We start from the raw sequence: 15,043 nt of genomic DNA, 5'->3' as shown, positions 1-15,043 counted from the left end.
AGGGATAGACATTAACTTTTCTTCTTACTTGCCCTTCGGACAAGTAAACTCGAAGTTTTACTTGTCCGAATGAAAAACTTAGTTGTCCGAAATATTTTAGACTCTATTAATCCTGTCAACCAGTAATTCTAATTATCTTAATTATCTCTCTCTGTCAATTGGTGATACAGTACGATCTACTAGAATGGGCCTTCGCTATAATCTGACGATTTGGTAAAGAAAACAGCAATATATGGAGTTGGACTTTACGTTCTAATATTTGCTATTCATCAAGCTTAACACAATTATTATAATAATCACATTTCCTACTTAAATAATCACTTGCCCCATCGGGCAAGTGTGTATTGAGTTTCACTTGTCCGAACTGGGTTTTCACTTGCCTCGGGCAATCGGACAACCGTTAATGTCGATCCCTGAATGGACATCAACTTATTGAAGAAAATAGATTATTCACTTACATTAGGATTGCAAAATTTAGGATAATTTAAAAATAATTGCATTAAAAATTACTGTGTATCAACTTCATGATGCAAGAACTTTTCTTTCCATGATAATGTCTCTGAGTGAGTAAGTCGGACTCTCTCTTTTGGAACAAACTGCAAATATTTTGATACACTCTGCGATTGCTCTACTGTAACAATTGTCCTGTTCATGCCATTACATAATGCATGTTAATGTGTTGCCAAATGTTCAACTGGTTTAACATCATGCTAGCTACATTTTGAAGGAAAACCAGAAATGAATAATTTCATTCTATTCATAACTTAATGTAAATTAACCCTTGAGTGTTAAAGGGGCATGGACATGATTTGAGCTGAAAATTTTCAGATTTTATTTTTTCATTTTTAATGTTAAGAATGCTTAACTACTAGAGTATTTCTAATAGTCTGCAAAAATTTGAATGTCAGTTGTCAAGGTATATGGGAGATACAGAGCTCACAATTCTTTGTTATGTAAACAATACAATTATAGTGCTCCCACATTCCAGAGACCCGTGGACTCTGTTTTAAGCGGATTACTGTGGTATATGTTTGGTATATAGCAATGACATAACTGTTTTCTGGAAAACTCTTGATGAACACATAAAGTGTTTGAAACAAGTGTTTGAGAGATTCGAAGAGATGTATATCAGCTTTAAGCTAAATTAAGGCACAGAAATGTCATTTTATCAAGATATTGTCATCAGGGATATCATCAGACTTGGAGAAAGTAGATTCTGTGCAGTATTTTCCTAGACCTACTAATGTGAGCGGACTTCGAAGCTTTATTGGTTTGATTTCCTATTACCGCAAGTTCATTCCAGCAAGGCCGATCCTTTGCATTATTTACTTAAGAAAGGAATTAAATTCAAATGGACTAATGAATGTGAAGCTGACTTTGAGGAATTTAAAATGACTCTGACATGTTTCCCTAATTTTGAGATAGCCAGATTCTTCCCTTTCCTTTGTCCTCTTTACTGATGCATTTAACTCTCTGACAATGGTAAGAACTTCAGATCAAATTTAAAGAAGGAGGTATGTAAGTTAACGAACACCAAGAAAACAATCACCACAACTTATCATCCCGATCGAGACTGAGAGGAAGAACGCGTACATGACCCAATTCAATACAATGGCCCTATTATCAAAGTTTTGGATGTTACGCTATCTCATAACAATTCACATCAACTAGAGAAGCATATATTTTGTGCATTTTGAAAATGGCAACTACACAATTGGTGAACGAGAGCGATATCAAAGCATTGTGCTAGATTTTCTTCAATCCGAGAAGATTGTGACATGTAACGATGTAATCATAATTTGCATGTGAACTTTATATGTTTAAAAAAAATAATTAAACTTGAAAAAAAAATTCAAGATAGCAAAATGGAAAACAAGAGGCCCATGGGCCACATCGCTCACCTGAGTCACCTTGGTCCATATCAGAAGACTTTCCATATATATTTGCATGTAAAACCGTAGTCCCTATTATGGCCCCAACCTACCCCTGGAGGCCATGGTTTTTGCGAACTTGAATCTACACTATGTCAGAAAGCTTTCATGTAAATGTGAACTTCTTTGGCCCAATGGTTCTTGAGAAGAAGATTTTTCCTAGTATATATATGTAAAACTTTGATCCCCCCCCCCCCTTGTGGCCCCATCCTACCCCCAGGGGCCATGATTTGAAAAAACTTGAATCTGCACTATGTCAGAAAGCTTTCATGTAAATATCAGCTTTTCTGGCTCAGTGGTTCTTGAGAAGAAGCTTTTTAAAGATTTTCCCCTATATATTTGTATGTAAAACTTTGATCCCCTATTGTGGCCCCATCCTACCACAGGGGGCCATGATTTGAACAAACTTAACTCTGCACTATGTTAGGAAGCTTTCATATAAATCTCAGCTTCTCTGGCTCTGTGGTTCTTGAGAAGAAGCTTTTTAAAGATTTTCCCCATTATATTTGTATGTAAAACTTTGATCCCCTATTGTGGTCCCATCCGACCCCCGGGGGCCATCATTTTAACAAACTTGAATTTGCATTATGTCAGAAAGCTTTCATGTAAATATCAGCTTTTCTGGCTCAGTGGTTCTTGAGAAGAAGATTTTTAAAGATTTTCTCTACATATTTGTATGTAAAACTTTGAACCCCTAATGTGGCCCATCCAACCCCCGGGGGCCATTATTTTAACAAATTAGAATCTGCACTACCTAATAAAGCTTATCTATAAATTCCATTTTTTCTGGCCCAGTGGTTCTTCAGAAGAAGATTTTTTAATGACCCTACTCTATTTTTACCTTTTCTCGATTATCTCCCCTTGGAAGATGGCCTGGCCCTTTATTTTAACAATTTAGAATTCCCTTTACCTAAGGATGCTTTGTGCCAACTTTGGTTGAAATTGGCCCAGTGGTTTTTGAGAAGAAGTCAAAAATGTTAAAAGTTTACAGACGGACGCCAGAATACGGGTGCTCAGAAAAGCTCACTTGAGCTTTTAGCTCAGGTGAGCTAAATAATGAAATGACTATCATGATGCTACTGTATGTATATATAGACACAAATATTTTGTATGTTTTTGTGTATTAATTTGATTTTATTGGGATTTGAAATAACTATTATATTATAATGGCGATTGGTAGTATGCTTACTGTGCACTAAATCGATTCTTCCAAGTCTCAATGATGTTGCATGTAGTGTGAGCTATAATATTCTAGCTGGTTTGTTCAGAAGACCTTAAACTACCATGAAAAATTTACATACAGAATATGAAAGCTTTATCTTAAATAGTTCAGGAGATATTAAATACCTAAGATTTTTATCAAAACTAAATTAAACTTACAGGTCAAGGTCCACAAGACCAAACACTGAAGCTTATCAAGGTCTTCCAAGCACACCCAACCACTAGATGAAGAGTGCACATCACATTCTACATCAAATACCCAACCACTAGATGAAGAGTGCACATCACATTCTACACCAAATCTTTGGACCACCAAAAGCTCCATATGCCAAGCAACTAAAATTGAGATGGGTTGTCATTGGAGAAACTTGTCTTGATACACAACATGCCTAACAGGATATAAGTGTCAAGAAAACATACCTGCTACCAACAGGTCAGCCTACAATATTAAAACCATGAAGCAACAAGTTCGAGATACGAGAACTAGTGGGTCAGTCTAGGTGGGATGAGTCCAAGTTATTCATCAGAACTAAGGACGACGATACATTAGGCATGTCGATTGAAGACAAGAATGTTTATCAAACAAATGAATGGTGAATTTCTCAGAGATTCCACAGGAAGTTGGGTTGCCCCACTGCCATTTCTTGAGAAGAGGCAGCATTAACCAAACAACAGGGAGCAAACAGTCCAATGAGCTAAACTACTAGATGCGAGCCTGAGAAAGAATGCTGTAAAAAAAGAACACTTTCTTACATTTATGGAAAGATCTCTGACAATAATAATGCGGAAGTTGCACCAGACCTGTCTGATGGAGGAGAATGTTGGTACCTGCCATCGTTTGGTGTTTACCTGCCATTGTTTGGTGTTTACCTGCCATTGTTTGGTGTTTACCACCCCAAAAAACCAGATCAGATTTGGGGTGTGTTTGATTCGTCCGCCAGATTTAATGGAGTTTCCCTTAACAACATTCTACTCTCAGGACCTGACTTATCTAACAGTCTTCTTGGTGTACTCATAGGATTTCGAGACCTCTCATTCCACAGACTCTCCATTGATACTTACCCCAGCAATGCTGTTAACACAGAAGACCGAGTACGAATTCGAAGCCAACTCACTTGGAAAATTCAATGAACGTGACAAGTTCAAGGCTGAATGGGGACATGTTCAAGCTTTAGCGAGTGTATTATGGAGTACCTTCCACTACTACAGAGTCAATGGAAGTGGAGTGATAGCCGACGCAACATCGCCGAGGGAGATGTGGTTCTTATCACAGACAAGAGTGTTACACAGATCTGCTGGCCTATTGGTTTAGTCTTGAAAGCCTTCAAGAGTTCTGATGACCATGTACACAAAGCTAAGGTTCATACCCTAGTGAATGGAAAGCCTGCAGGTTATATCAAGCCAGTAATGATTCTTCTCATTGAGAGTGAACATGTTTAAGTGAAGTGATTGTGTGATTGACGAGCATTTGAAACTGTAAGTTTAGTGAGACATCCGTTTCCTTAATTCCTTCCTTTTTAGTTCAGATGTTGCTAGTGATATCTTGAGATAGCAGACAGAGAGTATTTTGTTTATGGACAGGCAGACAGGGATTATTTTGTTTATGGACAGGCACACGGGGAGTATTTTGTTTATGGACAGGCAGACAGGGAGTATTTTGTTTATGGACAGGCAGTATTTTGTTTATGGACAGACAGTATTTTGTTTATGGACAGACAGACGGGGAGTATTTTGTTTATGGACAGGCAGTATTTTGTTTATGGACAGGCAGATGGAAGACAAAAGGTGATCTATTCTGTCTGTTGTTTGATCATTTTCATGTCAAGAATATTGTTTTACATTTACGTCAATTAGACTTGGATCGAATATGAATGTTTATGTGTATGTTTGTGCCACCATACTGTCAAGGCAAAAGTTCTCGGAAACTAATCTGGTCTGAACGTTTGTAATCCACGGTGAAAGTAGTTATGATAATTTTACACTAGTCTTGATTATTCTATTAATTACATTGTCAATGACCTGGGTCTATACTGTCGGCTATGCTCATGAATACAATTGTGCATAATTTAAGTTTATATGTTTGCTACGTGTTTAAAGTATGGTGCGCTATTCCTGTCATTTTCTGTTGTCGATGATTGTTAACTGTAATTGTCTTGAAATATGAATTCAGTGAATTGAATTGGTGTTACATGTTCATGAGCCATTTGATTAGTGATGTGAAAATGAAATTTATTACATGCAAAGGTATTGTATAACATGGATTCAGTTTTGAGACAATTTTGTATGGAAAGCAGTACTTGTCATTAACTTACTTTGGTTTGATTTTTTTCATTGTAGCTTTTTACCACATTTATGCTGACATACTGTGTATGACTCCACACAACGGTGAAACAAGCACGTGTAATTGTGTGTACATGTCACATTGATGGTCATCTGTCTGTCAAATAACCTTTCAAACGCTGATCTGAGAGTCCTTATTGTGGAAGAATAGATCAGAAAAAACTCATTTCAGCTTTCAGCTCAGGTGAACTAAAAAAAAAACTTACAGGTGTATAAAAAAAAAATTCCCTTCATCAATTCAATTGATGATTGGAAGATTAGAAATATGCCTTTCACCATTCCCATTCCAATGTGCACCCTGTGAAGCACTGCACAGTGTACACTGCATTGGGAGTAATTGGGCAGATATATCTAACTTCACCATGACATGTCTATAACAAAACATTACTTCATTACTATAAAGTGAAATATACGCACTGGATCACCTTCATTGTCTGCAATATTCACGTCGTACGGACCGTAAACAAGGTCGGTGAATAACTCATGGTCTTCAGGTTTTAACTACAAAAAGCAACACCTGCATTAACCGTGTTTCATATGAAACCAAATACAGTAAATATGTGACATGTTCATGAAAATATCAACAGATATAGTAATGACAGTTAACACTGTATTTAGTTTAGTTAATCCTATTCAATAGAGAAAAAGATTTATTGAACTATAATTCAACAAGCATCCCCTCTACATAATATGATTACAAAGTTTTCACAGGCAGCAGGAATGCATTAAAAAATGTTTTAGTGAGTCAAAAGTAAATCTTTCACAAATACTAGTTAAGTTGTACATGTGATCATTTTTAACATGGCTTTGAACATTTCCTCTAGGCAACAGGTAAATATATACATATCTTGTATTTACAACAGGTAAATATATACATTACTTGTATGATCTATAACAACAGGTAAATATATACATTACTTGTATGATCTATTACAACAGGTAAATATATACATTACTTGTATGATCTATTACAACAGGTAAATATATACATAACTTGTATTTACAACAGGTAAATATATACATTACTTGTATGATCTATAACAACAGGTAAATATATACATTACTTGTATGATCTATTACAACAGGTAAATATATACATTACTTGTATGATCTATTACAACAGGTAAATATATACATAACTTGTATTTACAACAGGTAAATATATACATTACTTGTATGATCTATAACAACAGGTAAATATATACATTACTTGTATAATCTATAACAACAGGTAAATATATACATTACTTGTATGATCTATTACAACAAGTAAATATATACATTACTTGTATGATCTATTACAACAGGTAAATATATACATTACTTGTATGATCTATTACAACAGGTAAATATATATATTACTTGTATGATCTATTACAACAGGTAAATATATACATTACTTGTATGATCTATTAAAACAGGTAAATATATATATTACTTGTATGATCTATTAAAACAGGTTTTCATATTGAGATTAAATTTCATCATACTTACATACAATGTGTAATACGTACATTCTATGCATACAAATTGTGAAATTTTAGACATGGAATACCCTTCCCTTTTTACCTTAAATCTGACAACATATGGTGTGTTCCTCTCAGTTTGTTCTTGAACTTCCCTTTCTGTCAGATGTCGACATCTGTTGTCATACTTTGGAGTTTCTCCTCGTTTGATAGCATCTTTTCTGATCAAATCCAAACGGAATTTGGAACAGTAGCACTTATATGCTGCCCCTGTCTAAATCAAACAAGGTTACCTGAATTAAACTTTGTTGCCTTGTAAACAGGGACACAAGCATGATGAAATAGATATCTGTATGCAGGGATTAGATCTATTCATATCCATAATCACTATGCATTGACACTTTTTTGCAATATATCTATACAGATCTCGGGTCACACAGAACTGTATAATTATATAATATGACATTTTATGAGTGTATAAACAATGTAGTACATACATGTATTTGTACAAGTTATCAAAACAATATTTTGTGCATGAGTATTGCAATGTGCCAGTAACACATGAGCTCTCATCAATATTTACCATACTGTAACCATAACCATGCAGGCCACAATTAGTTGGTTTGGCATTGCCCTATCCACATCTGAAACTGCTAGGGATTTTTTTTTTTTTTTTTTGGTGTATCTGTAGATATCACTCGAATAATGTAAATAAATGTATACTAAACTAAAAAAGTTTCTTTTTAATGTACGCGGTGGGTTAAGTCAATTTTCAAACATTTATGAAATTAATTTTTATAGCATACTAGTATATTATTAATAGTGTTAAATCTAGGATCTAGAGAGGGCACACATATCATATGTTCAAAAGGGCACTTTTCGTCGCAGCAAGACAATTTTGGGGCACTTTCATTGTATCATACTATGATAGTAATAGAATAATCATTTAGCCTCTTTAAAAGTTAATACCTGCTGCCTTAATAAATGGTTTTAAATTTTTCAATCAACCTTGTGAAATAAAGAACAATTGTTTTTATATTAACAAATATTTTTAAAAGATTTATAGAGAAAAAAGGGCATGGTGCAATTAAAAAGGGCATGGCATGGTGCCATGCTAGTTTGCTTTAGATTTAACACTAATTAAGCAAAATTACAGATAACAGAAAACTATAACATCTGCATCATGGAGTGGAGAAAATGTCACTATCATAGTTTGAATTTCTTCAATAACTCTATACATTATCCGAGCACCTATGATTCAGATAACAGAAAAGTGAAAACTTTGCCAAAACATTAGAGGCCCATGGACCACATTGCTCACCTGAATTACATTGAATTGCCATTCTTCAGCTGTTGTAATTTTCAAGAGATTTTTTTTATCAATCTTTATTCCCATGAAAAATTTTGACCCCATGATTGTGGCCCCAACCTTAGTCCCAAAAGATCACAGCACAACTGGAAATGAATTCACATACAGTCCCTGAAACTTTCTACTTTACCATTTTTCCATTCGACGTTTACAGTTTTGCACTCACTGTGCATTCACCGTAGACAAAGTGTTCACCGTTCACTGTCATTCAGAACACCAAAGTAAAAGGATCGATTTTCATAGCGAAGCAAAAATGAAAAAGGGAACGTGTGCATAAGAGTGAAAGTAAACTTTCTTTGTATACCAGAAGTGCAAATGTCAAAATTATCAACTGAGAAAATTCAAGAAAATCTACAGATCACTCACCAATATCAAAGAAAAGAATAAATCATTTTTATTATTACAAAACATAACTATAGTTTGGTTAAAAAGTGGGGGGTAGTTCTGAATGAGAGAAAAATGTTAGAGCCAGCAGTTCTGAATTCAACCCTTATACATGTAGCAAAGAATGAGCACTGGTACTTGTATAAAAATGAGACAGTTTCAGTTAATAATTATCTCAACAACCCCCACATACCCTTCCAACCCCCATCTTCGCTAGCCAAGGGTGATGCTCCATGGTAAGAGAAACACCGTGGAGCGTCACCCTTGGCTAGCGAAGATGTCCAACCCCCTGAATTATCATTTTAGTATTTTTCAAGTTTGGGCAAAATCACAATTCACAATTTAGTATATTTTATTTTGTCTCACTTGACAAGAATTCTAGATAATTCAATTTTTTCCCCACTCCCTCCTCTCACTTAAAAAAACAACCCAAGAGTACTGCCAACGGTACATAATATGCCCATGAAAAGCTAATAGAGGGTGTTTTTCTAACACCATGATTTGTAGAACTTGCCATCAAGTAGTATCAGCAATCATCAGGGTGTGATATACTTTCTTTGCATCATGAAAACAGACAAAGCATGTACTCTATGTAATATTTTCACTTGACATAAGATGTACGTGTACCAAGTTTGATGGTCCTTGCCCCAATGAATCAGTCTGCATCCTGCTACGACCTTCATCTTTGACCTTAAGAAACCATAGGCATCCTCCACTTGGCATAAAGTGTAGGTGTACAAAGTTTGACGGTCTTAGCCCCAACAGTTCGGTTTGTATACTGCCTACAAAGTTTTCCTATTAAGTGATACTGCAATCTTGACCTTTGACCTTGAAAAATAATAGGCATCTTCCTCTCATTAAGGTGATCAAATGTACCAACTTGCAATATCTTGGAGCTTACAGTTAGGTTTCTATCCTGCCTGCAAGGTTTTCCTACTAAGTAATACTAAGACCTTGACCTTTAACTTCTGACCTTGAAAAACAATAGGCATCTTTCTTTCATCATGGTGATCAAATGTACCAAGTTGTAAAATCTTGGAGCTTACAGTTCGGTCTGTATCCTGCCCACAAGGTCCGGACAGACAGATGGATGGACAAGACAGACAACGCTATAGCATAATACGTCTGGTCTTCGACGGGCGTATAAAAACGATGCTACATTTCAATGCACATTCATGCCCGAATATCAAACTGATTTGACAAGTATTTTAATTACTTTATGCCTATATATTTATGAAAGACATTGTGACAGTCAATAAATGTATTTACTCCTTCCCCCTACTTTTGTATCGTTTGTCTCCAATATAAAGATGTAATTTTTCTCGTACATTTCTGCCCCACATATAGTATACATATAGTTCAGTACAATAAACAGTTTTATCCGTATCAAAAATATACAAATATTGCACAATCTAAATGTAAATTCATGGTCACACTATTTATTTTGTTCATTCATTAATTCTGGGATTCTTTCCTCAGGTCGATATACCATACATGTATTTGCAATAAAGTGAGTTACGCAAAATCTATGTGGGAATACACCTTTTATTCTATTTAGAAGTGTTCAGGTGTCAACATGAGGTACCTACTACCTGTGTTGTTTGTTTAATACATTTATCTTGACTCCTTTGGGGAATGGTTTTTAATTACATATAATCCAAACGACCGCTTGTAAATTTTGAAGGAATACATGTCCACCTGTAAATTCTGGGTGCTAATTACTAGACTATCTTTTTTCACATACATTCTTTATACTCTTGTATTAAGAAAATAATACTATGTATCTTATGTCAAAATGTAATACATGTAGTATACCGAGATGATACACTCATGATTTATTGAAATGTCAGTTCTTAACACCAAGGGGAAAATCCAAAATATACCAAATGAATAGACCATTTTGCGTTCACTGTACGCTCACTGTTCACCGTGCGCTTACTAAATTGCGTTCACAGTTCGCTCTGCGTGAATTCACCATTCACTCACTGTGCATTCACCATTCACTCACTGTTCAAGTAGGAAAGTAGTCTAAGAATGTTTCGGGGACAGTAATACTGACAATCCAAATTTGTCACCAGGTCGCCATTTGGACGAACTAGGTAAACAAACAGGTCTTCAAAAATCATTTCAAGGTGAAAATGACAAGCTGATAAACGTGAATGTCGAACCCTGCTGTTGATGTAGTCTGAAATCAAAGCATTTGGTTTCATAATGATATACTATTTTGGGGAGATTTTACAAACAACTTGGGGGAAATATGAGCCTAATTTTCATTGAGAATGAGCTTTATATCAGCCCCTGAGAAGGTACTGATAAATCCCTGAATACAGAGAAAATTTTCAACAAGAAATGTTTGTAAAACATATATGCCCCCGTCGTAAAAAATTGAAAGGGGTTATACACATGTATCATTTGATAGTGGTGCCAAACCAATTCAAGATATTGAGCAGACAATATCTTTCTATGTCCAGAGTGGATTGACCATGCAACCTAAAAATCAATAGGGGTCATCTACTCTCTATGAGGTACCAGTGCACCAAGTTTGGTGTCAATCAAGCAAATGATTCTTAAAATATAGGAGACAATATATTACTATGATTGTCCAGTTTGACCCTTGACCATATGAACCCAAATTTTACAGGGCCATCCACCCCTTCTGGTGTACCAGTGTATCAAGTTTGATGTCTGTCAAGCAAAGGGTTCTGAAATACTGAATGGACAGTATATTCCTATGTCTAGTTTGATCTTTGATCATATGACCTCAAAATCAAAAGGGATCATCTACTTCTTACAATGTACCAGTGTACCAAGTTTGATGTCTGATAAGCAAAGGGTTCTCAAGATATTAAGCAGACAGTATTTTCCTATGTCTAATTTGACATTTGACCATGTGACTTCAAAATCGATAGGGGTCATCTACTCCTTAAGATGTAAAAGTTTTCTAAGTTTGATGTCTGTCAAGCAAAAAGTTCTAAGTTATTGAGCAGACAGTTTATTCCTAAGTCCATTTTGACACTTGACCTTTACTATATGACCTCAAAATCAATAGGATCATTTACTCCTTAAGATGTACCAGAGTACCAAGTTTGATGTCTGTCAGCAAAGGGTTCTCAAGGTATTGGGTGAACAATAATTTCCTATGTCCAGCATGACCTTTGACCATGTGACCTCTAAATCAATAGGGATTATCTTCCTATGTCCAGAGTGGATTGATCCTTGACCTTTGACCTTTTATCCTGAAAATCGATAGGAGTCCTCTTCTACTCATAACTAACCCACATCTGAAATATCATTACAATCAAGTGAATGGTTCTCAAGATATTGAGCGGACAACATGTGGTCTACCAACCAACTGACAGGTGCAAAGAATATGCCCCTCTTCTTTGAAGGGGGGCATAAAATATCTTGCAGCAAATTATCATTTTGCATTTCATTCATACACTGTTTGTTAAATTGAACCATAGTACCTGAAGTACTTCATCTAAGTATTTGTTGTAGAATTCTGTTCTTTGAGATTGAATGTATGGTCCACAGTCTCCACCAATCAGAGGCCCTGACAAAAGAATATTCATTTAGTGATTTAGTAATACACCAATCAGAAGCCCTGACAAAAGAATATTCATTTAGTGATTTAGTAATACACTAATCAGAGGCCCTGACAAAAGAATATTCATTTAGTGATTTAGTAATACATCCAACAAAGGTTTTTAAAACAAAGGGCCCATGTGCCACATCGCTCACACGAGTCACCTTGGCCCATATTTAAAGATTTTCCCTATATATTCACATGTAAAACTTTGATCCCTACTGTGGCCCCAACCTACCACTGGGGGCCATGATTTTTACAAACTTGAATCTGCACTATGTCAGAAAGCTTTCATGTGAATGTAAACATCTTTGACCCGATGGTTCTTGAGAAGAAGATTTTTAAAGATTTCCCCATTATATTTGTATGTAAAAATTTGATCTCCTATTGTGGCCCAATCCTATCACCGGGGGCCATGATTTTAACAAACTTGAATCTGCACTATGTCAGGAAGCTTTCATGTAAATCTCAGCTCTTCTGGCCCAGTGGTTCTTGAGAAGATTTTTAAATGACCCCACACTATTTTTGCATTTTTGTGATTATCTCCCCTTTGAAGGGGACATGGCACTTAATTTGAACAAACTTGAAAGCCCTTCACCAAAGAATGCTTTTTGTCAAGTTTACGATGACAACGACAACAACAATGACGGACAACGGACAATTTCGATAAGAAAAGCTCACTTGAGCCTTTGGCAGACTATTAATGTTTACTAGTCCGCAAATCATAATCACTTGTCCATTCAGTATATCATATAAAATGATCGCATAAATTCATTTTATCCAATAGGTATTTAATCAAACCAAAAACTTCAGTTGCAAACAATTCAGTTTTTGACACTTATACAGTAGAAGACAACCATACTTTATTTTGCTTTCACAATCTTCATGAGTATACAGTAACCTCTGAGTTAATCATGTAATAACCTCTTTTATAAACGCGTCCATGTGTTAGGAAAGTCAACATTTGTCATGTGATGAATGACAACAATTTCAAACATTTAAGAGACGCGGCCTTTGATTATAAAATTTTTACTCAATCAAGATTGATATCCAGATTTTCACTAGTTCATACAGACGAGTACATGCCATACAGAGTATAGTCAGACATGATTTTTACTAGTCTCCGACTTTCAAACATGAGGTAATTTCGAACCCTGAATGGATACTCTCCTATTGCATTTCTTGTTGCTGCATTTCCAACATGGCAAAATGCCTACTGCAAGAGGAGTCCTTCTGCAATCCAAACACTCCAAAACCACAAGACTTTTACAAATGAAGGTTCAGGAAAAGACCTACTTGTATCAACCAATTAATTACGCTATTCTTAGAATCACATATTTCCACAAGATCTCTGAGTTTAATAAGCATAATTTGTTTACACTGAGCACATGTTGAACGGTCAAAAGTTGTAAATACACACTTAGTGCAGAATCGGCTAATGCAAAATTAACAACAGATGCCATATCACTGACGAAGTAATGTATGTAAATGTCATTGTTTATTTACCATATTTAAAAACCCAATTAAAAACTACCATTTTAAACAAAGTTTTTCACTTTAAAAAAAATGTCTAAGAATACAAATTTTAAGTGGAAATAAGATCAATATATGCACCCAGGGGTGCATAAGCCGAGTTGCATGGGATACATTGTAAAGTCAGGAATGATGTGGCATATTTATAATCGTGAAGAACTAATTTCAGTTTTAAACTTTTCGAGTTACTGTCCAGAAACCATATTTGTCTGAAGTTTTCAATCTATTTTCGGTCACTGTGACCTTGACCTTTGACCTTTTTTCTCCAAAATAAATAGGGGTCTTCCTTACTTGGTACCCAACAATATATAAAAGTTTCATTTGATTAGATTGTAAACTTTTCGAGTTGTCATCCAGAAACCAATTGTTGACACCCAACCACCCACCCACCCGCCCGCCTGCATTACCAAACCAATAGCCGAGTTCAACTTCGTTGCAACTCGGCTAAAAAAACCAGAAAAGGCTCATTTTTCAAATTTGGCAATCACTAGTGAGATTGCATATTATTTGGCATGATATGTTTTAGCACGTTTTTTTATGGGGACCGGCGAAGTAAATCTGATCCATAGTGTCCACTCCCTCTGTTTGTAGATTATCCAAATGAAAATCAATTTTGCCAGAATGTATTTTACTGCAATTACCTTCATCTGGTTCAAGATTAGCCCAGTGAAGTGTTTCTATAATCTTCTCAATAGCACCATCTACAAGCCTGGTCTGGAATGAAACAAAAATATGTACATCTACAAGCCTGGTCTGGAATGAAACAAAAATATGTACATCTACAAGCCTGGTCTAGAATGAAACAAAAATATGTACATCTTTTATTCACACTAAAAGATGATGGGTAAATATAAATTATATTTTTTGCTTCATTAAAGTTTAAAGGTTTACAATAACTAGATTGTTACTATAAATATACACTGTATTCCAAGTTTTTGTCCTGAGGAAGGGACGGGTCGTCCCGAAAATTTAACTATGCATTAAGAATAAACAAGAGGCCCATAGGCCTAGAATCGCTCTTCTGATACATTGTAGAACAGGCAAAAATTCTCACTAACCAAGATTCATCAATTAACAAAGTTTGATGATGTTAAGTCAAATAGTACCTGAAAATTTAAATGTAACTGTCCAAAAGTAGGTCACAGTGACCTACTTTTGGTCGACACACTGAAGGCTCAAGATGCATCAACTGACAAATCAAATAGTATTCAAA

General features: G+C 35.4%; 1 protein-coding gene across 1 annotated transcript in view; it reads right to left on the bottom strand.

The window, feature by feature from the left end:
* Positions 1–15,043, bottom strand: part of LOC125658917 (probable glutamate--tRNA ligase, mitochondrial) — a 39,893-nt gene that overhangs the window by 20,324 nt on the left and 4,526 nt on the right. The window contains exons 2-5 of the mRNA XM_048890371.2: positions 14,472–14,544; positions 12,179–12,264; positions 7,062–7,232; positions 5,910–5,993 (exon numbers count right to left, since the gene is read on the bottom strand). Of these exons, the coding sequence (XP_048746328.2) occupies positions 5,910–5,993; positions 7,062–7,232; positions 12,179–12,264; positions 14,472–14,544 (414 nt within the window). The remainder of the gene's footprint in view (positions 1–5,909; positions 5,994–7,061; positions 7,233–12,178; positions 12,265–14,471; positions 14,545–15,043) is intronic.

The sequence above is a fragment of the Ostrea edulis genome, chromosome 9 (assembly GCF_947568905.1).
Source record: "Ostrea edulis chromosome 9, xbOstEdul1.1, whole genome shotgun sequence".
NCBI lineage: Eukaryota > Metazoa > Mollusca > Bivalvia > Ostreida > Ostreidae > Ostrea > Ostrea edulis.
The sequence above is the reverse complement of the archived record's forward strand: the minus strand, read 5'-3'. Positions and strand labels throughout refer to the sequence as shown.